The sequence below is a fragment of the Triturus cristatus genome, chromosome 11 (genome assembly GCF_964204655.1).
Source record: "Triturus cristatus chromosome 11, aTriCri1.1, whole genome shotgun sequence".
Taxonomy (NCBI): Eukaryota; Metazoa; Chordata; class Amphibia; order Caudata; family Salamandridae; genus Triturus; species Triturus cristatus.
This window is the reverse complement of record NC_140594.1, coordinates 1064696588-1064723605: the sequence shown is the minus strand read 5'-3', so window position 1 is coordinate 1064723605 and position 27018 is coordinate 1064696588. Positions and strand designations below refer to the sequence as shown.

General features: G+C 44.3%; 1 protein-coding gene across 1 annotated transcript in view; it reads left to right on the top strand.

Moving 5' to 3' along the window:
- ACTL6A (actin like 6A) overlaps positions 1 to 27018 on the top strand; it is a 171607-nt gene that overhangs the window by 92944 nt on the left and 51645 nt on the right. The window contains exon 13 of the mRNA XM_085635392.1: positions 12519 to 12605. Within this exon, the coding sequence (XP_085491518.1) occupies positions 12519 to 12605 (87 nt within the window). The remainder of the gene's footprint in view (positions 1 to 12518; positions 12606 to 27018) is intronic.

Genomic DNA, 27018 nt, shown 5'->3' with positions numbered 1-27018 from the left:
TGATTGCATGAACATCATCATGGAAGCCAGACGTCCTACCACTAGAGCATGCTATGCCGCAAAGTGGAAAAGATTTGTAATTTACTGCCGTACCAATACAATCAACCCTTTAGATGCATCCATACAGCACATTATATGCTATCTGCTCCATCTTCACAGGTGTAACCTGGCATATTTATCCATACGCCTACACCTAGCAGCGATCGCTGCTTATCTACAAAACAGACAGCATTTATCACTGTTCAGAGTGCCCGCTATTAAAGCCTTTATGGAAGGCCTTAAACGAGTAATTCCTCCCAGGGCACCACCTTCCCCTGTATGGAATCTAAATGTAGTTCTTACACGGCTAATGGGTCCGCCCTTCGAACCAATGCATAAATGTGAGCTACAGTTTCTCACCTGGAAAACAGCTTTTCTCGTAGCTATCACTTCCCTTAGAAGGGTTGGTGAAATACAAGCGTTCACTATACAGGAACCCTTCCTACAAATACATCACAGCAAGGTCATACTTCGTACAAATCCGAAGTTTCTGCCCAAGGTCATTTCCCCTTTCCATCTCAATCAATCGGTGGAATTACCTGTCTTCTTCTCGCAACCTCAATCTGTTGCAGAAAGGGCTTTACACACACTTGATGTTAAAAGGGCTTTGCTGTACTACATACAGAGAACGCAACCTTTCAGGAACACTAAACAATTGTTCGTCTCCTTCTCTCCACCACATTAAGGCAACCCCATCTCTAAATCAGGGATAGCTAGGTGGATTTTAAAGTGCATACAAATTTGCTATCAAAAGGCAAAAAGAACATTATCTGTTCCACCTAAAGCCCACTCTACTAGAAAGTTAGGGGCTTCTATGGCTTTTCTAGGGAACATACCCTTAGATGACATCTGCAAAGCAGCCACATGGTCAACACCGCACACCTTCACAAAACATTACTGTGTAGATGTGCATTCCAAGCAGCAAGCTAGTGTGGGCCAGGCTGTACTAAAGACACTTTTTCAGACTACTGCAACGGATACCGGTGGTCGCCGCTAAGGTTGGGTACTGCTATATAATCTATGCTAAGTGTACAATCTGCAGCTCATATGCCTCGAACGGAATATGCTACTTACCAGTATGCATCTGTTCTTGGCATGTAGAGCTGCAGAGTTGTACACGCCCACCCGCCTCCCCGGCTACCTGTATCCGTTCCAGTCCATCTTATTTAGATACAACACACATGGGTTTCTCACTGTTATTACTACGCTCCATCATTTCCCTGTTGGCGAAAAACAATCTGAGGATGGAGCCGAAGCCCATGCGCAGTACGGACCGAAGGAGGAGTCACCGAACTCGTGACTTCCAAAGACTGTCCAAAGAACAAAAACAAACTGCAAACATCCGGGCCCAACACCAGATGGCGATATATGCTAAGTGTACAACTCTGCAGCTCTACATGCCAAGAACAGATGCATACTGGTAAGTAGCATATTCTTTATACCAACAATTGGTCTGAGTTCAGTCTTTGACTCTGTGCTATCATTTCTTGCCTGAGTGTGTACAATAAATGCATAACACTACCCTCTGAGCCTTACTGCTCGCCCACACTGCCATAAATAGAGAGTAAGGTATTATTTACTTTTACCTCTGTAAGCCTTTGGGGATCCACTGGACTCTGTGCACACTATACCTTACTTTGGTATAGTATACTGAGCCAGCTTCCTACAGTCGAACAATAATTTCGTAGTTTATCCGGTTTTAAGATCAGGTGACAAAAAATTTGTATTGGGCGACTCTTGAACATTGCCTGCAGATGTGGTATATAATAGTGAAGCATATTTAAATTTCAGTGTGGCTACGTTCGCACCAGGAGTGCCAGACTGCATTTCTGTAAAGTCCTGTTGAATTTCCTTAGTAGTTGTTAGAACGTATCTCGTTTGAACTGGTTAGCATCCACTTTTTGCCTGGTAATTGATGTGGTTTCGATTGTAGTGCACAGGGTTCCTGCCAACCAGGTCCCCTGTGCCAGTGCTTCTTCCCTAAAAACATATCCACAATTGGTACTTCTGCCCCCTTCAAGTCCAAAGTAAGTGTACCCTGGGTACCTATGGCCTGGAAGCTGATGAGGGTCCCCTGGGACACCCTCACTAGGACCATGCCACTGCCCTTTCATGTCCCTGTGAGATGAAAAACGCAAGTCAAAATGGCACTCTGCCAGGGGTGCCATGCCAGCCAGCACTGCCTGAAGGTATAGCTAAGTCACCCCTCTAACAGGCCTTACAGCCCTATGGCAGGGTGCACCATACCATAGACGAGGGCCTATCTGCAAGAGTAGATATGCCCCAACACTACTCAAGTTAATTCTTAAATATTGTAAGTTCCAGGGAAGCCATAAGGAGTACATGGGCTGTAAACTCGACAATTCGAGTTCTCCAGCACCATGATGGCTTCACTAAAACAAAGAGTGTTTGGTACCAAACAACTCCTTGTAATAAATCCACACTGATGCCAGTGTGAGATCTGTTAAACCATGTCCTCGGAGAGCACCTCAGAGGTGCCCCCTGAAAACCTACTGCCCCTGGTGTGGTCACTGACTGGCTTTAGGCTGCCTGCCACACACAGACCTGTTTCTGGACCCCTGGGTGGGAGCCTCTGCTCACTGGGACCAGAAACAATGCGCTTGCTGGGCGGAGGTGTCACACCTCCTCCGCCAGAATGGGCGCAGTGCTCGAAGAGGAAGCTTTAAAGGCCTGCTGCCTTTGTAATGCAAGCCAAAGCCTTTGCTGCTAGCAGCAGATGGCAGCCCCTGGTTTACACCCCCAATTTTGGCGGAATAACTTTAGAAAGACTCAGAGGTGTGCTCACCATTGCCAACTCAGGTGGAGATGAAGTTAATCACGCTTTTCAGTCCCCTCCATCTTGAAGATGAGGGACCTATTCCAGGGAGAGTTAGGACTATGCCCCCCTCCCACAGGAGGGTGGCATAGTAGAGGGTGTAGTAACCCCAGGTGAGGTGCCCATTGGCCCTACCTGTTACTTCCTCAAAACGCCCCCTACATCTAGTATTTGGGAGGTCCCTCAGACCTTGAGACTAGTTACCTGCGACCTAAGAAAAAGGACTAAAGAAGCATCTATTGGGAGGAGGAAGATGGCGGCCGGCTAACGTAACCGGTCGAGAGCTCTCTACCTACAAGCTACATTCTCAGTTACTGCAAACTTCAAAAAGAATTGCGACAACCTCGCTATGTTGGAATCTTGCAAGAAACGCTCACCAGCACTAAAGGGATCAAAATCGGGTAAAACCGCGCTTTTTTCATCTTACCCGCATCGGTCATGAGATTCGAGACTGATCAATTCGCCGGGCTCGTGGACACAGGATTGAACCCGCTGCGGGCGCCGCGGACGCCGCGTGTAAGCGGCAGCGCACTGCTCGGTGTCTGGGCGGAAGCACAGGGGGCAAGGACCAGCCTCTGGAGGGCCGACGCTAGGCTCTCGTTCCGGGTCGGTCAGGGCAGAGCAGCGGAGATCGTCCCCGCCCAGAACCAGCCTCTGGAGCGGATCTTGGAGCTCTCTGTAGGAAAAAGGTGCGCGGAGCACCAGACCCCTTGCCTGAGAAGGGAGAATTTCGCCACAAGGGAAGAAAAATTAAAGGTAAGAGTGAAGGGTTTTATGAGGAGGGCAAAGAAAATAGAGGGACCCCCCCCCCCCCCCCCAAAGACTATAAATGCAATAGTCCCTCCCACAATTGCCAAGCCGACGGTAAGCAAAAACTGTATGCTAAACCTTAATTCCCTAAAAACACTAGCAGGTTGTAATTCGGCACCGGGGAATGTAGGGGAGACCGGCAAAGCTGGTAGTAGAAGTGGAACCAGCTATTGCCTTAGGAATAGGCATTTTCTGGCAGACTGCCCTCCGACTACCCTTAACTCAAGCGTTCCTTAGATTACCCCCGCTAGCACTAAGAAAACGAGGGGTAAAAGAACTGATTTAATTGAAAAAACTCCATCAGTTCCCTTCATCAGGATCAAAAACAAACAGACCAGGTCTAAGGCACCTTTACTAGAGACAGGTCTAAAACCGAAGGTCACACCTTCTCTCAGATCTTTTATTAAGATCCAAATTCAAGAGGAACAAGCTTCAGAAACGACTTTGGAACCTATTTCAGATAGCACCATTTTCGATCGAGATAATCTAATAAACAGCACCACTGTGATCAAACCGACTGAAACAGAGGCAGAGACCATGATGGATTCTGCACCAGAGTCGGATCCGGTATCTAGGATGGCTGATCCATCCGAGGCTATAGTTACAGACTCGAGCATGATCGATCAACAGAGTTCGATTTCATCGAACAGTCTACTCGAAACCGTACTGCTAGAAATGAGGAACAACTTTGCCATTTCGGAAAAGAACCAAACGAAAATCCAAGAGACATGTGAGGCTTTCGACACCAAGCTAAACGCTTTGGATGAGAGAGTTAAAGTAGTGGAAACAACAGTGGGGCTTCTTAGTAAAGAAACAGAATCTTCACAAAAAGAAATCAGTACATTAAAGTCAAATGAAGCTGCTCTCCGAGACAAGCTAGAATCTATAGAGAACCAGTCTAGAAGAAATAATATTAAAATTTTGAATGTACCGGAGGGCAGAGAGGGTGGAGACATAAAGAAATTTGCAATAACTTTGTTAAATGAGAATTTCTCCTGGTCAGATCCTATAGTTTTGGAAGATGATATACAAAGAGCGCATCGAGATCCATTCGGGAAAGATAAATTCAAGAGAAATCCTTATTAATTTCAAAACTTATTCCCTCAAGGAAAAAATATTGGGCAAAGCATTAAAGAAGGGAGTATATAATAAGGATGATTGGAATTTCCAAATTAGATCTGATGTTGCCAAGGTGACGCAAGAAAGACAGTGGCAACTTGGACCATTTATGTCTGAACTAAGAGATCTTGGGGCGACAGTGCAGATGAGATTTCCAGCTTCTTTGAAGATTATGTGGAGAAACAAAATGCACAATATCAGAGATCCAAAAGAGGTTGAGCAGCTATTGATACAAATGAAAGAACAACAATAAGAGTTTAACCTTTGAGCCAGGTAGGTAGGGAGCTCAAACGGGCAAAACATTTTTTTGCCAATGAAAGGAACAAGGGAGGCTTCCTCTGGGAGGGTTTTTAGATGTAATATAATTCAAATGAGAAAACAAGCGCACCAAAAGGGTGGGGAGCAAAATAGGGAAAAAATTAAAAAATGTCCTCAAAACAATAAAAGGAAAGTCGAAGGGGATCTAAAGGTAAATGAACTACCCCCCAACTCTGAGAAACAATCTACCCCATGGATGACTCATTGTCAATAAAGATTTTATCTTGGAATGTTAATGGTCTCAGGATTAAAAACCGAAGGAGGTTGATTTTTGAATACCTGAAACTGTCCGACTGCAGTATCCTGATCCTCCAGGAGACTCATTTGTTGAAGGAAGAGTGGGAAAGTATTATAAAAAATCTTAGATAGGTAGACTCTTTTATGTCTGCACTAACCAGAACTGTAATACTAAGGGAGTAACTATTTCATTTAAAAAAACAGCAAAAGTATCTGTAGTGACAAGTACAGTTGACAACAAGGGAAGATGGGTCACTGCGAATATAAAAATACAAGGTTAACCATTTACTATAGTCGGTTACTACGGCCCTAACTGTGACGACCCTGAGCCTTTGCAAAACCTCTATACTCAGTTACTAACAACGTCCTCCCCTATAATTTGGGGAGGTGATTTTAATATAATACTAGATCCAAAGCTTGACAGACAACCCCCTAGGAAAATGAACTTACCAAAAATGAGACAATGGATCTCACAGAGTATAAAAGATCTTGGACTGGTAGACATCTGGAGAGAAAAAAACCCTGGTAACAAGGGATATACCTTTCAAAATAAAAGACTGGGCCACTCTTCCCGAATCGACTTCTTTCTTCTAGACTCTAGTCTAGCACCAAATATTACCAACGTAGAACACACCCCGGCGCATTTATCAGACCACTCAGCACTAGTCCTGACCCTTCAAGTGGGAAAAAACAACGTCCAGGGGCGCTGGACAGTAGATCGCTCGATTTTCCTAGATAACCAGTATATAGATCTACTCATGATGGAGTCTGCAGAATTCTTTAGGGTAAACAAAGAAGGGATGCCCTTACAGGTGGTCTGGGATACCTATAAAGCAGTAATGAGAGGTAAAATCCTCAACATAGCAGCCTGGAAAACAAAGACGAGTAAATCCAAGATCAGACTTAAGGAGGAAGAGATAAAAATTCTCGATAATAAATTTGAAGGAGAACTACCAGACTTAATCAGAGCGCAATTGACAGCTGAGAGAACCCAAAAATAGGAAAAATTGTCTGACCACTTAGAGATGAGACTAAGAGAGAAATGGGAGACGAGCAAACTTTCACACCATGAATATGGTGAAGGCTGTGGGAAGTTATTAGCGTGGAAAACTAAGACGGAGCAAACCAGGAATAAGATATCCAGGATATGCAAAGGCCACTCGAGTGTATTAACATCAGAAGACGCAGAAGTGAGAGAAGAATTTCAAAACTTCTTTAGTGGTCTATATAAAGAAGAATGTTTCCCGAATGAAGCTCGGCTCCAAAACTACCTGGAAACCATAGACCTTCCCCCCATCACTAACGAAGAGAGAATAGAGCTTAATAAACAAATAGATGAAGAAGAAGTAGAAGCGATTATTAAAAGCCTCGAGAGGAAAAGCACCAGGTCCAGATGCCCTACCGAATGAACTATACCAGTCACTAAGCAAAGTTTTAATCCCACACTTAACAGAACTAATGAATGACATCTTCATTAATAATAGATCTTCCGGTTTCATGGAATGAAGCGATTATTAGTATTATATTGAAGCCTGGTAAACATCCAGACCACTGTGAATCATACAGGCCCATATCCCTTTTAAATTGTGACTATAAGATCTACATTCAAATCTTAACAAAAAGGCTGACCAAAGTAGTTAATCCCTTGATCAATAACAACCAGAAGGGCTTTATGAAGGGACGACAGATACAAGAACTGACTCAAGAACTTATTTCAGCAATAGATGTAGCAACCCAGGAAAAAGTACCCTTAGCTATTATCACCATGGATGCAGCTAAAGCGTTCAATAGGGTTAACTGGCTATATTTGAACGCTGTCTTAAGTAGATATGAGTTAGGAGACAACTTTCAAGACTCAATTAAATCAATCTATAGATATCCATCAGCAAGAGTCTTAGTTAACAACAATCTCTCGGACAAGTTACAGATTATGAGAGGTACTAGACAGGGATGTCCCCTGTCGCCACTTCTTTTTAATCTGTATATTGAGCCTCTAGCGATTAAGCTAATGAATAATCCTAAAATATCGCCATTCTCCTATAATGGTTGGACGAAAAAAGTTGCTCTCTTTGCTGATGACCTGATGATCTTTACTGATAACTTTTTAAAATCTTATCATGATATTGAGGTTTCAATAAAACAATTTGGTGCAATCTCCGGATATATGGTCAACCAGTCCAAATCTGAAATTATGGAATGGAATTGCCCCAGTAACCACCCTCTGTTAAAAAGGAAAATACGATATCTGGGTCTTGACATAATTAGGATATAAATAAAATCGCAGAAGTTAATTTTAAAAGGCTACTAAGTGAAACCAGAAAACTTCTAAAAACTTGGAGTGGGCTACCCCTAACCTTTATGGGGAGGTCAAATATCATTAAAATGATGATTATACCTAAATTTACTTATATTTTTATCACGATCCCCCTAGAGTTTGACCAAACATCGTTGAGAAAACTACAGGGGGAATTAAACTCTTTTATTTGGGCTGGTAAAAGCCCCCGAATTGCTTGGAAAAAGCTAAAAATGAAGAAAGAACAAGGGGGTATAGCGAGCCCAGACTTGATTCAGTATTGTAGAGCTTTTCAGTTCAAATATGCAAGAGTTTTACTAAAAGAATATGAACTTTACCCATCTCACTTCCAAGCTCTAGCAGGACCAGTGGGAATTTTTTTGTATAAATTCGGACACTCAAAATTCTTCAAAAAAATCAAACTAAAAGTTCTCTTTTCAGCAGCTAAACTCTGGACCCAGATAAGAAAAACAATTAAAATCCCTTAATACAGCGATTGGGCCCCGATTTGGGACTCTCCGGGTACATCGGAATGTCTCCAATATAGTCTCTCAACTCCTTTAATCCTAGCTGGGATTACTAGATGGGGGCAACTCATAAAGCAGGACAAGATTATAACCTGGCCGCTTCTTGACAATCTTATGGGAGGCTCCCTATCCAAATTTAAATACTTTCAACTATCTAGCTTGATAAAGGCAGAGACGGAAATATACGAAGGAGATAAAGATCTGGAGCACAAAATGCTAACTATCGGAACTCAAAAGAAAGAAATTTCTCTCTGGTATTGGGCCCTTATTGAGTCAAGAGAAGATAATCCCAAGATACCAGAGAAGATCTGGAGGAATGCACTGCCAACAACAGACATCGAGAATTCATGGCAAGTATCTATGGGGAAATGCTGGGGTATTATAAAATCTGCTGCCCTAAGAAGGAACCACTTATTTACTCTCCATAGAGCGTACTGGACACCGAAAAGGCTCTCAAAATTTAATAACTCTGATCGGAAAAAATGCCCGAAATGTGGAGTAGAAGAAGTAGATGACTTGCACATGTTCCGGCAGTGCCCCCAGATCGACGATTTCTGGAGAGAAGTGGGTAAGACCTTAGAGAGGATATTTAAATACCCAGTTGATGTAAGTATCCACTTGCTTATCTTTGGGGTTAGAGAAGAGGGGGCAAACCTTGTTAAACTAACGAAAGATCAAGAGAACTTGCTTTTTACTTTAATACTACTTGCTAGAAGGGAAATATGTGTTAATTGGGTAAGATCCAACCCCCCCTCACTTATGGGATGGATTAACTACACACACAGGATTTCCCGACTAGACAGAGGTGGGAAGGTCGGTAAAAGATACAATTTTTGGGAAATTTGGGAACAACAAAATATGTTAAATTAATCAAAACGTTACTTACCAGTGATCCAATGATTAAGCACTGGCAATACAATAGAAGCATTGACTTCTAGAGTAGCCTGGAAGGCTAGCTCCACCCACTTTTCGTACAAGGGTTAAAGAGATGCAGAGACCTTGACAGATAAAGGGAAGCTCCCCTACTTGCAATTTGTAAAAGGGGCAGCGAAGGAGAAGAGCATAACTGCCAAAAGATCCCTGAGAAATCTCCAAACCCAGCATTGCAAAATGAGGACTACAAAAAAGAAAAAGGACTAATAAGATGCAGTAAAGCCTGAAGAGGACTACTGACGTGGCCCCAGCCCTACTGGCCTGTTTCCAGCTTTAAAGACCCTGCGAGAAGACAACACCTGTCCTGCAACCAGCGAGTTCCAGAAACCCAAGGAAGACTGCCTAAACTTTGATAAAGACCAGAACTGCGTGGAACAGAGGTTCTGTCCCCAAGAAACCAACACAAAGGCCTCCGGTGCCCTCCGGATCTGTGAGTGTTACCCACTAGAAGCCTCCGACCCGTGTCCAGGCCAGAACAGGTTCCCTAGCGATCCTGACCTCCAGGCCTGAATTGGCTGACCCCTCCTGGATTCAAAGGACTCCTGCAGCCTGAATCCAGAGGTTCCCCTCTGACCACAACCCTCTCTAGTAAGAAGAATCCGACGTATAAAGGCACCCCTGCACCTGACGCCCCTGGGCCTCAGTGAGCTGAATTGATGGTGTCCCTACGATCCCCCCCTACATCTCTACTTACCTCTGCTGTCTCTGGTCAACCCCCCCACCGCAACCTCCGGTGCGAAGCCTGCAGCCTGTTAGTTGGAAGCAAGTTTACCATTGGGAAGCATTTAGTGCCTGACTCTGTATTTGCACCCGGCCGCCCCTGCGCCACTGGTGGTGTATGTTTGGTGCTGCTTTGTGACTCACCCCTTCCCCCCTCCCTGCTCACTGTGCTTGATCTAAGCCCCAAAGCTTGGCTCCTGTAACCGGTTCACCTACCTGCAAGCAGTGAGGCTTCGGGCACCCCCAGTCCCCATTGAAACGCATTAGGCTGACCTCCGGTTTTGACCTCTGCACCCGGCAGCCTCTGTGCCGCTGGTGGTGTAGTTTTGATACTCACCTGACCCTTGCCCCTTGCTAATCTTTGATTCCGAAGACTGGAACTGTAAGTCGTGTACTTACCTGTATAAACACAATATATATTTCCTCCATAGGATAACGGGGTTAAGTGAAAAGTATTTTAATTTAAAAACAAATATACTTTTTTGTGAAGATCTTGGTCTTAAAACTTAAAGCTTATTTTCATAAAATTGGTGTGGATCTCCTTTTGGACTTGTGTGTCAGTTATTGGTCATGTGTATGTAATAATTGTCTTGCACTCCTCTGTGCTAGACCTAAGGCTGCTCAACCACACTACCACTAATGGAGCATCTTGGGTTTGCATTGAGCCCTGTACACTTCTGGGGGAGTCGGTATAACCACCTAGTGCTATACCATATATAGAGTCCGCTTCCTACAGCAGTTATTTTGGATCACTAACTATAGGCGATCATCAGGTGACAACACATGCATGTTGAGGCCTTTGTTGATAGTGTTCTCAGCTTCTGCCTGGACCAAGAGTTGTTTTGCATATAAACTTTCACAGTAACTGGCAAACATTGTTATGAGAATGGTGTCTGTGATTATTTTCCCTTCACTGTCTAGTACTGAAGGGACTGTCCCAGCCTTGTGAGACTACCCAGGACTCCCATGCCATACCTAGCATTTTTTATTTCATTGTCAGCTTGGCTGCTTCAAGCATTTTGAGGGTGGAGTGATTGTAAGAATTTACTAACTGCTTTTCTAACGCACTAGTTTGCTCTTTAAATGACACAATTGCTCACTCACTCCCTCGCTTTAGCTTTACCACTAAGAATGTACATAGCTCTTCCACTAATGACTGCTTTAAATGCTTCCAAAACGTTGGTGAGCTAGGACACAAAGCTGGTGTTGATTTCAAAGTATGCAGCTTTTCATCCCTCAACCACCAAACATTTATATGTAACGTGCCCCTGGGTACCGATCTGCATGAGAAAGAATCAGTTCCACAGAGGAGTGGTTTGATAAACAGATTGCGAGGATTTGTACATATATAATCCCAGGTATCTGTTGCTTGAACAAATATGTGGCTTATCCACAAACAATCTTCGCAATCTGTTTCTGAGCGTCAGTGCATTTAGACACCTACCTAGACAAGGCTAGAGGTCTGTTAGAGGAGGTGAACTACTGACATCTAGGGCAGCATCTATAACAGAGTTACAATCTCCTCTAATAACTGTCATTCAAATTGGGCTGCCCAAGTGAAGATTATTGATGTGCCAGAGTGCCCTCTAATTGGTTAGTGAGAGCATAAACACTAATAAGGGTTGATTGGCATCACTCCATTTGGCCAGTTAACATTACATAGTAACCTAAGTTATCTGCGTGAACTGCTGCTACATCTAATGGGGAGGTATTTTTGAAGAAGAGTGGCCACTTCCCTAGCCCCCTGGTGAAGCAAGAATGTAGCTGTGGCCACTAAGCATATTGTATGACTACATCCCTCTATTTTTTATTATTGAGGCCATTTACTTTCCATGACCGAATGCATTATTTCCCTGAACTTTTATGATGCACCGTGGTGGTGGGTGCTTATTCAGTGAGTGTGCCATGATTAGACATACTTGTGGCTGTAACAAACTTAAAAACTTAACTAATAACTCCTATGTACTGCAGTTCAGTTCCAAATTTCTCACAAAGATCTTGTCAGCAAGATTGTATGACTGTCTAAGAGCTCTATGCATACATAAAATCAGTATTGTTTAATCCATATGCTGGTATGTTTGTTTGATATTAATAAGACTTGTAAGATTCCTCTTTCAGGGATAAAAACCTTTTTCAGTCGCATTATGGAGAGGATCACAAAACATCCAAACTTCAGTTCCTAATGAATGGTGAAACAATCCAGTGTTTTTTTTTCTTTTTCAACAGCTTGGGTACAACGCAAGAGTGCCCCTTACAGTTCTAATATTTTAACATATTTTTAAAGCTACACATCTGTCTCTCAACAAAGAAAAGGACACTTGCATCACATTTTAAAACTGGTCACTTGAAATTGGATTGCAGACCACCTGATGGTTTCTAGATTCAATCCATAGGAACCCTAGCTGCATGTTCTTGTTACTACTGAAAAGTACGGCCTAAATATATTCGTGATTTTGGTATTATTCTGAATATATGAAAGTAGGGTCAAATCTAGGACAATGGAGAGGGACGGAATTATATAATTGGGTATTTTTATATCCATTACAGATATTCCTTTGAGATATAATAAGATAATTGGAATCTTATTCTTTGCTGCACCTGAAAATGTCTTGTGTTGGAAAAATAAGGTGAAAGAATACTTGTCTCTTTTCTTTATGACTAACAATCTTGTTTGTCTCCCTTACAGAGCATGCGGTTGAAGTTAATAGCAAACAACACAACAGTGGAACGACGGTTCAGTTCGTGGATTGGTGGTTCAATTTTGGCTTCTCTGGTAATCTTTTCGCAATAGGCACTTTTTATAAAACATTAAAAGGTTTGATAGAGGCATCAGTGTTAAACCGGGCAGTTGGTATTGATTTTTTGTTTTTAATCTTTGTGTTTTAAAATGCAAATACAACGTTTTGGGATGGGTATAAGTATTTAATGATTTTTTTTAAATCATTGTTGTTCCAGGAAGGTAGTATGAATAAGATAATCATCGCAAAACAGATGTAAAAGTGGCATAGTTTCCTGAATAACCTTTAAGAATGCAGATCTCTAAAATGTGCAGCAGGAATGTTTATAAACATATTTATAACTTGATTTTTATATAGCACTTAATAATACATGTCTTTTGATTCTATGTATTTAAATAGCACTTGTTACTACAACACAGTTTGTTGCTCTCATAACGATGGAAGGTTGAGTTGCCTTGCTACGATTCAAGGCCTAATCTGCAGGTCATATCAGGTTACAGCTGCAAGCTCCAGCTATCTAACACTTCTCGTTGGCGATAATGCATCTATTTATATGTTTCACATACTGACTCTCTTATAACCTAGTAGCCGCCTTAAAGTATACTAAATTTAGAAAGTCCGGAATTCTGCAGTGAATAAGATCAAGCCACAAAGCAATTTCCGCATCAAGCAATAACAACACTGCTGGAATTATCCACCTCTCCAGCACACGTTTTACCTTATCTCAAGCGTGCACGCCTTCGACAACCCTTGCTTGCGCTAAACTAATGATAATCAGAAGAAGTGTATCCAACCTTGGAGGGAGGGTGTGTATGCACAGTATTTGGCATCTTTGTTGGTAAACTTAAAGCACTTTTATGTATGATTTTGTGCAGGATTGGATATGACTGTGGTGGTGGCATTATCCATGGCGTGGTTTGCATCACCCATATTTGTGAAATATGTCATCATTCATAAAGAAGAAGAATTTAGGGCTGTTGGAATGTTTGTAAAACTAAAAGCCAATCCTTCCAGACAATCAGTTTAATTAGGCTATGGTGTCTTACATGTCACCACTATCTCTTTACTTATGGACCTAGCCTTTGCGTTGGAGTTTACTGCTGTCATATGCAAGTAGGCTCCGGACGTATGCATTTCAAGTTCTTTCCAGGTTTATAATTTAACATAAAAATCCTGGAAAGCTTCCACCTTATGGGCCACATATTGAGCTTGGCAGATATACTGTCCACTGACTATAATCAGGGCCACGGGAATTATGCAACAGGAGAGGGCCAAATTATGCACCGGGGTTGAGTAAATTATGCGTCCATAGTCTGGCAAAATATGCAGCATAATGCAGCACATTTTGTAATAGTTTTACGTCATTATTTAGTCATTTTTAAATGTGGTAACATTGTAGGGGCATTGGTGGCATCTCATTAGTACTGGTTTAACATCCAAATGTAGCAATTTGCAAAGCTGGACTTGTCACCTTTCTGTTGCTAAGGACCTTCCACTCTGCGACAACACTTCGCTTGCTTTTTAGTAACTTTTGAACCATTTGAACTAGAAGAATTTGTTTTTTTATAAACAACTTTTTATTAAGTTTAACCTCTTCAGTGCCCATGACGAGATAGTCTCGTCATGGAGCACGGTCGCGCTGTGCCCATGACGAAACTATCTCGTCATGAACCCCACCCACTAATAAAATGCCCGGCACAGGAGGGGGAAAGGGCGTGGCACAGAAGGGGTTAAGGGATCACTCCCGTAGCAGTACACAGCTTATTCGTCTACAACCTCAGGGGCCGGCAGCCACCACATTCAAATAGCAAAGGGCGAAGGCCCAAAAGATCAAGGGGTCATGCCATGTCCCAGGTACAAGTTCAGATGCAGTTCCAACATGTACAAAGTCCCCCGCCCCCTAAGCTCCATACCCAGCGGTAGCCACAGGGCATAACAGCGGGAACAGACAATCGCAGGGATGCCGCAGGTCAACAACAGGCGCAAAGGACGGCCACCGCACCCGATGGGTGACATGTTCCCTGTAGGATGCTTAGATCTGGAACACCCTCGTGGCTTCTAAGCCTTGCGTATAGTTACTTTAGTTGCGCCGAAGCCCATGTCACCTTAAGTGAAGCAGCGCCCAGGCTGACCAGGCATCGTATCCTCCCAACCAGCGCCCACCCTCGCGGACAGGCCCCGGATGAGTGCCCCGCCATTCCCACATCGCGTCCTGCAGCCCATGTTCACACAGCCAGCATGCAATGGCAGGGGCATTGGTCCATGAAAATACAGCATCATTCACCAGGGACCTATAAGACATGGAGTGGCTTAACCGCTATTGGGCTAGTCGTGTCTAAATGAAAACCGGCAACTAGGCATTTCAATTTTGACAGTAATAGGGTGGTGCGCGAACCCCCCGGGGCAGTCCCTGAAACCAAGAGTGTCCACAAGGCAGTCAACTAACTGAGGGGAAAAATGAGACAAAAGTGGGGAAATAGGAAGGGTACCGGGGGAGGGGGGGAGGTGGAAGCGTCAGCTACACTACCACTAAACGATTAGGGCTGCAGGATCCCGAGAATTTGTTTTTTAATAAGCAGAATATGCGGCGGGTGAGGGATTATGTGGCAAATGCGGCAAATCTTTAAATATGCAAAAATCGCTGCGGCCGCACAGCCGCAGAATTCCAGTGGCCCTCACTATAATGCACTTGTAATACAGCTGCCACGACATATGCTGTGTTTGTGATTGAGTACCGTCTGCCAAACTCCAAATAAGGTTGTCTTTTTTCCTCAACATGGTTTCCTTTCTTTAAGCTTATTCCCATGTACTTGTACGGGTTTAAGCTGTGCCTTCATTTTTAAAGGAAAACAGTTTCATGATGTTCCTTCCCCCTTTAATGGTTTTTTGTTTGATCTTGAGGAAGGCAATTTCACCCCACTAGAGAGATCTGTGTTTGGGTCTACTCAGTCAGTCATCAGTCAATTACTTTTATTCGATTAATAAAAATCAAAAAAAGACATTACAAACAAATAGTTACAATAATGATTATAAATGGCATTAACAGGATTAAAAAATTGAAATGAACATATTTCGTAGGTTCAATTCATAGATTAAAAAAAAAAAAATACAATGATATAATTTCAGTATAAGAAAATCTAATGGAAATTAGCTCCAGAAAGAGAAACCACCAGCCCTTCACACCAAGTCAATCATGTTGGGACTTGGCCGTACACTAACACGCTTCTTGTTTATGCGAACAGCCGCAACTAAAAAGCTTGCTACATAAAGTGCAATGGTAATACTGGGTAAAAGTTGCAAGAACAGGAGCGCTGGTCGCACTTGTAAGAAACCAGCCTCCTTTAAGATAGGTAACAGGTATTTTTTCCTAATCTGTACATAGTGCTCGCAGAACATAATAAAATGTAATGTGTCCTGAGTAGAGAAGTTGTCACAATCACATGGGGTTGCATTTTCAGGGGTAGCCCATGTGGGATAAAAACCAAGCACAAAATGTATCAAATTAAATCGAAATTTGATTACGAGAGACCTGTGAAATGGACTGGTTACAAAGGCCAAGTAGGGTTCAAGACTGTTAAGAGCGCATAATTCCTTCTCACTAATGGTTTTTTTAGTTCCAAGTCCTTCCTCTCAGCCATAAATAGTGTGACTAATGCGGTCTTAATCTCCGTAACATCCTTTTTATTAATACAATCAGGGGAGTTAAATAACTCTGGTCTGCCCACTATTGCCAGCGTGCGTTTAACGTATGCCAGCCAAGGGATTCTATAAGCTCTGTCCAAGGCAAGGCAATCCTTAAGTATCTGGTGGGTTAAAGAGATTTCCTGATTGAGCCAGGTTTTTAACCAACAAATAACGGGGGCCACTTTAATTAGGTCTGCAACATACCCCACACCCAACTCTGAATGTATCGTAAAGGTGGGTGTGGACTGAGGGACGGACAACAGCGATCTTAAAAACATGTTCTCCACCTTCTGAATGGTATCGGTATTAGTATAACCCCAAATGGCAGAACCATAGGCGGCTATGGCCAAAGATTTAGCTTAATAAACTTCCAGAATAGCCTCCATGGGGCGAGCTCCCAACCGTTTGGCAAAACCAAGTATAGCTGCGGCCGATCTTGCCACAGAATTGCCTTTTAGTTTGTGTTGCGGACCCCAAGTTCCTTTCTCATCAAAGATAACCCCTAAATAAGTAAAAATGGGGACCCTTTTTACCTCATGACCTAGGCAAAAAAAAGATTTGGATTTCTTTTTCCTGCTGGCCTGACCAGAGATCATGACCTGAGACATTTGGGTATTAATTTTCAGATCTAAAGAGGTCATGAAATCACCAAAAGAGACCAGTAGTCTATCGAGGGCCACACCTGAACGTGCCAAAAGCACGGCATCGTCAGCGTATAGGAGAACTGGGATCTTAGTCTCTCCTACACGCGGAACGTCCGCCGCTGAATTGGCCAAAGCTGGGTCCAGGGCATTTATATACAGTGTAAAAAGGAGGGGTGCCAAAATGCACCCCTGCCTAACACCTCTCTCTGACTTAAAGCAGCTGGTGCACCTTCCTCCTTGGGTAACTCTCACCGAGGCTAATAAGCCGCGATGCAGGTCCGCCAAGGAGCCAACCAGAGGGGGATCAACCCCCACATCCAGAAGGATTCTCCACAGCTTTGACCGGTTGACCAGGTCAAAAGCTGAGGAGAGGGCCATATACAAGGACCCCTCCTTTGCGATAGTATATTTGCAAATAAGTAAATGAAGGTTCAGGCATTGATCCAGCGTGCTCTTGTTGGCCCTGAAACCATATTGGGCATTAGATAGTATGCCACTGCCCTCAAGCCACGTGGTCAGCCTATCCAGGATGACTCTGCCTAAGATTTTAACGGCGGAGTCGATTAAAGAGATAGGCCTATAACAGGCCGGGTCATCCCTCCGACCTTTTTTAAAAATTGGAATAATAATGGACTTCGCCCAAGACTCAGGGATGATCTCATCTCTAGCGACATTAAAGACATTTGTTAATATTTTGGCCCAATATTTAGGGGCAGACTTGTATAAGTCTGCAGGGACACCGTCTGGACCCGGAGCCTTATTTTTGGATGTCTCGTGAATAGCTTTTTCTACTTCCTCCTCCCCAAAGGCCAAAACTAGACCAACCTGATTAGGAGATACCATCCCATCTAAGTGCCCAGGTGAATATAGACTGTAAATATTTTCAAAGTGGGCTAACCACCGCTCGTCTGGGATACTACATTCCATTGCCTGGTTCTCGCTACCGGAAAAGTAAGGATGATTAATCGCTTCCCAGAATTTGGAGCTATCCCGCAGGATTTCAGGTGACTGTAAGTTATTCCAGGCATCTTCCTTAATCTCATTTTTACGAGCTGTGATGGCCTGTTTATATTGTTTCCTCAAGGATACAATCAATGATCTATTTCTAGGTGTTTCATTTAATGCCTTTAAAAGGGCAGAGTGAGCTTTAGTGCAATTAATGTCAAACCATTTTTTGCCTATTTGACCGCCTGAATTGGTTTTTACCAAAAGGGCGTTATTTACTTGTTGGCAAATGATGTTAAAAGCCTCAACTATCTTTGATTTGGCATTAGCGTGGTCTAAACATATGCCCACCTCCGTTTCAACCTTTTGTCAGGACCTCTTGTAGGAAAGTGACCAGGGTCACTTTAGCCCATTTCAGTCTCCTACCCTGGTCTTTTGAGGCAAGGTCTGTGGTTCCTAAGATTTTTATGTCTTTAAAAACCAGTGACCCTCCCGGGACAGCCTCTACTATCACGGGATTATGGTCACTGAAGACAGAGTCTTCTACCCTGTAATTTAAAACCAAAGACTAAATCAAAGAGGATAAAAATATGTAATCGATGACTGATCCTGAATCTATTCCTTTAAATGTAAAAGACCTCTGCCCTTCCATACAACAACTGGATTCAAGGAGGTTTGAGGAGGCCAGAAGGCTCTCCAAAGCCTCACCTTGTTTAGTGTGTTCGAAGTGTGTAGGCGATGAATAGGGAGATCCCCCTTCATCATCCACAATGCAACCCAGACTGCAAGGATGGATGTTAAAGTCACCCATCAGGATGACCTCAAAACTATTATGTGACACTCTGAATTTATTCAAAACCTCCCCTAGAGATTCTAGATGCTGGTTTGGACTGACACTATCTGAAGAGTTATAAAAATTAATAAGTAGCAGAGTTGGGGAATTTACAACCGCTAGTTCTACAACTAGACAATGTTGGGAGCCTGATTCTAACTGTGTTGCAGATCCTTTCATATTCAATGAGACTAAAAGTGCAAGGCCCCCCCTCGCCCTGCCCGCCAGGCTGGGTGTGGCTGGGATGTAAAAATGGACATAACCGTCCAAAAAGAAACTATTCGATATATCCCATGTTTCTTGTAAAGCTATGATATCGTGGGATATAACATAGCCAACCCATATCTCATCCTGGCTTTTAGATCTAATGCCCACGATATTCCAACTTAAGATTTTACATGTAGTCTTTATGCAAGACTTATGCGCCACTAAGTCTACGTCTCGTCTACCCTTAGACCCACCTATAGGGGTGTTTGGTATAGGAGACGCAATAAAAGGCAACCCCTCTGGCGCCAGTCAGGCTAAGGCTACAGGATAACACAGGTTGTCCATAGAATTGGGGGAGTATATAGCGGGCACTGGGTTGGTTCCCCGTCTTGCCTGGTCTTGACCAGATTTTACAAATATATTAGGATTAAAATTATAAAAATGCCGCAAATCATGTACCCTTATTTCAGACCGGTCACATACCAATGAGTGATCACAAGTGAAACGCACTACGCGTCTATTCTCAAAATTGATGATGATAGTCCCCTGGCGCGTCTTTGGGTCTAGGGCCCACCCAACTAACTCTTCTGGCAAAAAGAATCTTCCCGTCCATATAGCTCGGGATTGGTCTGTTCTTATTTAGCCAGAAAATGACTTTGTTTTTGAGTTGTTGGTAGGATTCCACTGTGCTATCTTTAAGTTCAGGGACACCGGTCAAAACAACAACATAAGGAGTGGAATCTGGAGGAAGATGAATGTGGGCCCTGGGGGTTTGTTGGTTCTGTCCCCAAGGTCCATATTCCCTCCTTTATGCTCACCCTTGCTTACGGTGTTAGTACTAGAATTACCCTTTAGGCTAGCCCTTTCTTGGCCGACACCTTGGATGGTGACATTATCTTTGACCAAAGTCCTGGGGGGGGCAGCCCTGGAATTGGCCTTAGACAGCGCATCAAGGTCAAGGGGAGGAGATGACAGGACAGGAAAAGTGGAATTAACCCTGATGGGGTTATCACTATCTTTAGTAACTAATTTGATAACATTTTTCAATGAACAAAAGTTATCTAAAATAGTTTGCTCAAGTCGTTCGACCTTTTCATTAACCACTTTTACCCTTTCTAAAAGTGGCAATAATAAAGAACGCACCATTTGCTCAATTTGGGAGATCAGATCGCTATATTGGGGCTGATCCGAGGGCCTATTGGTAGTCTCGCACAAGAGTAAATTATCAACAGCCTGAGCCTCACCCATCACAGATGATGAATTTGTCGTAGTGTTGGGGTGCTTTGCCTGTCTCCCTCCCTGTGTCAGCCCATCTCTTTTCCTCTTAAGATTAGCAGATTTAGCAACTTTTCTGCTAGCCCTTGTCTGAGGGTAAGCTGAAACAGGTTTAGGAGTGTTAGGGACACTACCTAATGTAGGAGCGGCTTTTCCCAAGGCGTCAATCGAATCATCGCGAGCCAGTGATGTGATAGTGCTGTCCCCAGTATTCCCCCGCTGCACTGGGTCACCTAAAACCTGCACTGTTAAGCTCTTAGGGGATTTCACTAATGCAAGAGTTCCCAGAGATGAACGTCTAGCTTGCATTAGCTCTGAGGATAAACGACGCTCAGTTATGGCTAATTCATGTTCTAGAACTGACACTGCTCTGGTAATGAAATGGTCAAGAGTTCCAGACACAGACCCAACCCCACCGGTACGCTTCCCTTTACCTGTCATCAAATGCTGGAAGGTAATGTGGGCTCAAAGCAGTATCAACAATACAGGGAAACAAGGATACACTTGTGAAATAGTAATAGACCCTTAAATTAATACATAATAAAAGCCGACGGGCCTTAACAGCGTAAACGATAAACACTTGCCTACTACCCAGACAACTTAAAAGCACAGTTCTACCTTGTGCGCTGGGACACAGTGGAGATGTAAGAGGGGTGGCCCAGCCCAGTGCCTGTGGGGCTTATATCCGGTCCAGGCGCAGCCGGATGATGTCAGCGGCGTGCGCCCAGCACCGAGCCTTCTGGGGGTAGTAGTCACGGCGTCGTCAAAGTTTTACTGGGCAGCTGGATTCACCCCTGCGATGGCCGTTCCCTTCACGGCAGGCAGCGAGAGCAAAACAGCAGGTAAGGTCCTTAAATTGCGCGGGTCTACTCGTTGCTGTTAGTGTTCGGGAAAGTTACATGATTCTTTACCTTTTTTGCTGTGCCTTGTAAGTAATGTACATATCTGTTTCCTACTCCAAGTTCCTGGTCCTCTTGAAGGTTGCTGCATGTAGTACAAATTGACTGTAAAGAATGCATTAAATGCTTTCCAAATAGCATCCAGAGGCATGTCTCTAAGGCTATTGTCGAAAAAGAACTACCTAATGCTCTCAGATATTTCATTGTTTGCCACACAGTCATTAGGCATACAGGAACACCGTGTCCATATTCTGGACCTTTACTCCTTATTTGTTAGGATTACATCGGTATTTTCTGCAAATGATCTAAGAAAGAGAGTTTCTTTCTGCGAGCTGTCGTATCATTAGAGTCATGCTCCTACATAAAGAAAGGAAATTGCTTTTGTGCACGAAGCATGCAAGTAGAAAAGGTTAGTCCTTCACTATTGGATGGAGCTCTTCCATCTGTCACTGAGGCTCAATATATTCAAATCCTAGATGGTCCTGATTGTTTCAAAACTTGCTCTATATCGGTTTGATCTGGAATAAATCCAGGGACGGAGTTGTTCATATTTAGGCTTCCTGTTATGACTAGTTCCTGTTTGGTGAACTCAGCCAACCTTAGCTTTAAGACTTTGTGGAAATAATCCTGATGATTATAGGGTCGAAAGATGTAAACAATGGTCAGCAAAGCACCCCTGAATTCCCTCTGAGAACAAACCTGCCCTCCATATCAAGTAGCAGACAATGGGGGAGTGAACTGGAACCCCCTCCCCACTAAAGTCAACACCCTCTCTATTACTCCACAACGGAATAAAGAACAATTGACAAAGCCAGTTGGTCTTGCATATCTAATGTGAGTGCAGAACTGTTGCCTTTCCCAATGTTTGCATTGTCTAAAAAAGAAAAAAGCCTTTCAAAATACTGGAGGATATGCAAACACATATTTTATGGTATTTCAAAATTGTATATTAAATTAAATGTTTTCAATCTTCATAAATGGCATGGGTCTTGTTTTTCAAATAATTTTAACTCTTAAAACTCTGACCAGAATTTAAAAAGAATAAGCTAGTGCCAGAAAGTAAATGGACAATCTTGCCAAGGCTTAATTTACTTTACACAAATTCAGCCATTTGGTCTTCTGCAGTAGCCCAGGGAGCAGATTTGTGGGCTTCCAGGAGAAGGGTACTACCAAGTGTACCTTCTGCCTGATAGGCGCACTTAGTTAGTGCAGTCGTAACCCATGCCCCACCGCCATAATCATGCGTGTGTGCCAAAGCTTGTGCTTTTATGCAATATGTAGAATGCAGGGGATAAAGCAACCCTTAAATTCTACTCTTCAACCAGAGCTGAAGAAACCTATCCCTGTTGCTGTGCTTTTACAGACAAGCTAGGAGGGGGGAGCAGTGCAGCAGAGGGGATGCAGGCCAAGCGGTAGATAGCTAGAAAGCACATGCACCCTCCTGGAGTGCTGAATAAAAAAGAAAAACAGTTCCCCAACTGTGAACAGTAGAAGGATACAAGTCAGCCAATCAAAATCATAAAGAGGCAGTGCTGCAGAGGAGAGACAAACACAAAAAGAGAAAGGCACGCTATTGAGTTAGAAGCAAGTAAATTAAAGACAAAGCCAACCAATAGCAAGCAGCTTGTAGGCCCTAAGCCCACTGCAAGTTCACAATCTGTCTTTCTCAATCAGACGGCTTGTAAGAAATCACTTGACTTAATTGTATAACTATTTGCCTAGAGGTAGTGCCTCACCTGAATATTTGTGATGTCTGCGCTTTGATTTCTAAAGTACCGGTGCATTCATTTCCCCTTTGCTAAAACACCTTGTTTTAAGTGACTAACCATTGTATAGTTTCCTGTGTGCTTCATTACATGTCTGTGTTTGTCATTTGTTTGTGCTTCAGTCCATTTCCCAAATAAAATTCTTCAAAACCTGCTGTAGGAAGCTGGCTCTTTATATAGTGGGCCAAAAGAGCTACACTATGTAAAGAGTCCAGGCAAACCCCAAAGGAATTACAGAGGAACACATGACACCCCATTTGCTCTCTTTTGTTGCACTGTGGGCACATACACTCAGAGAAATGCAACACCAATTTATAAAAATATTGGATACTTTTATATGAATTTAGATACCAAGATCAGAATCCGCTAAGTACTTTTCATATTTTGAATTATTACAGTTTTCAAAATTTGCAATTTTTGGGCACGGTAATGTTATCCTGTGGGAAAACAACGTCCTGCATCGAGCACTTAACAGCGACTTACAAGATTGTTCTCCGGGACGTAAGTTGTATGGGGCAAGGTTCAAGCCACATCAAACGGTCACCTCAAAAGGCTCTGGAACAATTGGGAACGGTCCCGTCAGAAAGGGGCTGCAAGCTGGGACTGGAGTGCCAGTCTAGGGGAAATCATCAGGGGGGGGGCCCGACCCTTGAGATGCTCTGGCATGTAGCATTACCCTTGGTCCACTGCTCCTCGGGCACTAGAGCGCAGGTGTAGTGGTGTCTTTTGGAACCTGGGTCAGTGCTGGTGTCGGGGGGCCTGCATAAAGAGGCTGCAGGCGGCGACTGGAAGCCTCCAAGGGTGGGCTTAGCTTTTGAGGTTCTTGGGACGCCTTTGGCACCGTCACCTCCCTCGGATTCCGGAGAGCAGGTACAGGGGTACTTTGTCCTGTTTTCTGCTGCAGAGGGGAAAACAGGACAGCTGGGTCACTCACAATGTGGGTCTCATTGTCCCAGAAGTCCCCCGACGTGCAGGTCGGTTGTCCTCAACATTGGTGTCTGGCATGGACACATCAAGCCTTGTCTGCTGCAAGGGGTCCAGTACCCCAGGTATTGGTGTTGTGCAGCTCCGGTCGGTCCTGGCATCTCCACACTTGGAGGGAGAATGGATCTAACCTGTTGGAACACTGCTACCCTCACCCAGGCGGCTCCTGCATTTGATTGACCCGGTGAGCAGCAGGTCGGCTAACCGGGCCTTGCGTCTTTGGTGCCTTTTGGTTTGTCGGGGAGTAGATGTTCTACTCCAAGGGAATTTCTTTGACAATTTAAGAAGCACTGGCAGCCCTCCGGGTTTCTTGGAGTCTGTGCAGCAACAAGATGAGTCAGTTGCTCCACGAGGTTAGGCTGCAGCAGGCAGGCTGATACGGTTGTCGCCTAGTCAGTCGTGCTCCTCTGTTCTCGGGTCGGCAGTCTTCTTTGCCTACTTCTTCTTGGGTCTGTCAAAATCTGAAGTCATGGTATCAGGGGGGGTCCCCTAAATGCTCGATTTAGGGGCCTTGCGGCATAGTATCCAATGGACTACTTATCCCTGGGGTCACTATACCCCCCACCTAGAGTGGGCATCACTCTATCCCAGAATTCCTAATCCCACCACACACACAGGATGGTGCCATTTATAGATTCTTGTTCACTTCAAGCTGTTTACCCTTGAGGTGTCCAGCCTGGTAGTGCAACACGCCTCCTGCATTGCTAATTTTCCTGCCTGTCCTGTTGCTAGGTGGCCAAGGCAGGGGGTGGCATCTCCCTTGTCTGGGAAAGCCTTGGGTAACATGTTAAAGGTGACAGAGGCCTTTGAAGCCTCCTGCCTTGATATGCTGATTTACCAGCCTTCCTGGGGAGGAGGTGACACCTCACCCCAGAGCAGGCATTGTTTCTGTCTTCCGAGAGCAGGGCTTTCTTCTCTTAGGGTGTCAAACTTGTCTGTAGTGGCAGGCTGGACTGGACCAATCAGACAGCACACTAAAAGGCTAGTAGGGTTCATGGGGTATTTCTAAGGTACCCTCAGGGTGCATGTATTAATAAATCCATCACTGGAATCAGTGTTGGTTCATTAATATGTGTTTCAGTGAATCCGTTATGTAGCTGGGGAACTTCTTCTGGCCAGTTCCCAGTACATACTTTCTAGAAAGCATTCACTGCTCACTTGCAGTCTTTTTTTAATAGTAGTAGATATCATAGGGACATACCTGCTCATGCAGATATGTCTTCATAAAATATAATGCACCCTGCCTTAGGGCTCAAAGGCCTTCTGTAGGGGTGACTTACATTTATATTAGATTCAGTGTCTTTGGCATGACACACAGGAGTGTGTCATGTCGTGTTTTCACTCATGGTTTGCACCATGTCATGCAGCTTGTGATGGCAGTCTGTGTGAAATTTGTATGTGGGTCTCTTAGGGTGGCACAATACATGTTGCAGCCCATAGGAGGACGCTCGTTAGTATCCATGCCCTAGGTTTCAGGGATACAATTTACTAACTTATAGGGGTTCTAGAGGTCGTGCTAGTTGTGGAACAGTTGCTCAGTTATCTTGTTTTTGGAAAGAACACTGGCACTGGGGACCTGGTTAGCAGGAACCCAGTGCTCTTCAGTCAAAGTTGCTTCAAATACCAGGTAAAAATGGGGGTGACCATGTCAAAAAGGGGCAATTTCATATGCATTGCATGGAGATTAAAGATTTTATTATGCAACTTGTGCACTTAGAAGTGCTCCATCATTGTTTTTCTTTTTTTTAGTTTACCTTCATGAATGTTTCAATAGTGTTACTGAATGCACTGTACAGGAGTGTGAAATTTAATAAAATGTTCGAGGCATGTGGGCTGCTGAATTCATATCTGTGCATAGATCGCCGCCTAGTGTTGGGTCCGGATGTTTGCACGTTGTTGTCCTGGAAGAGTCTTCGAAGTATCCTGGGATAGGTGACTCCTCCCCTGGACTACAGTGCGCATGGGCATCCTCTCCATCCTCAGATTGTTTTTTTCCGCCATTGGGTTCGGATGTGCTATCTTGACTCAAGTTAGGAAAATCTTTTTTTCAGGCCAAAAGGCCTTTAGTTCGCGTCGGTACTGTTCTCGATCGGTATCGATAGTATCTTTGTTAGTTTACTAACTTCCAGAACAAACTTTCGCATCTTACCCGACCGTCGATTCGACATCCACGATGGAATCGAGGACACCATTCAAGAGGTGTCCGGTATGCAATGCGAAATATCCCCACGTCGACGTCCATCCGGTGTGCAACAAATGCCTTTCACCGGATCACGACGAATCTACATGCATGGCCTGTGCCAGATTTCGATCCAAGAAGACTCTACGGAATCGACGAGCGGCGAGACTCGAGGCGCAGCAAGCGGCACCGGCCCCGGCCGACATCTTCAACGCCGAGACCGAAGATGTCGAAGAAGTGGAGAACCTACCCTCCAGTCCCGCTTCCAAACATGACTCCGGATCGGAAGACTTCGACGAAACACTCTTTCGCAGAGATGAAGACGACACCGAGGTAGGAGACTACAATGAGGCCTTAGGGGCCGAAGAGAGTAGCTCCGGTGACGAGCAAGGCCTACCCGTTCAGACTGAAGAAAGCCCAGTGCAACAGTCTATGGCTCCGGTCGAGGGATCGCCTTCGGGCCTTACCCAAGACCTATCCCGCAGTTCTTCGGCCCCGCCCTCGGGCCCGGCCTCGGACATTCAGCGGCAGCCATTAATGCCCAAAACGGCTGGTTTCCCTTCTTCGGAACCGAAACCGAAAGCTGTATTGGTTCAATTGAAACCGAAACCGAAAGTGGCGCTGGTCGGATCGAGGCCCTCCACACCTTCGACGCCAGCAAAACACATCGGCACCGAGCGCACCAAACGAGACTTCGGTGCCGAACTCGAAGCGGCCGACGTCGGAGTCGACATAAGGAAGAAGGCCTTCGGTACCACCAAACCTGCTCGGCTCCCGGCACCGACGCAATCGACTCCGACCCCAAAGGTCAAACAGCCTGCTGCGTCTCACACCGCTTCCACGGCAACACCAAAGCCACACTCATCGAAGAAGTCGACGGCCATTCCCGCCCCTCGACTCCATGACCCACCGGCGCCGAAAAAATCCACAACCGCCTCGACAGAACCGGTCGGTGCAAAAGAATCGAGGGCGCTCCAGACGCGACCCATTGCTGCGCAAAGCACCAAAAAGAAAATGGTCCTCCAGGACACGT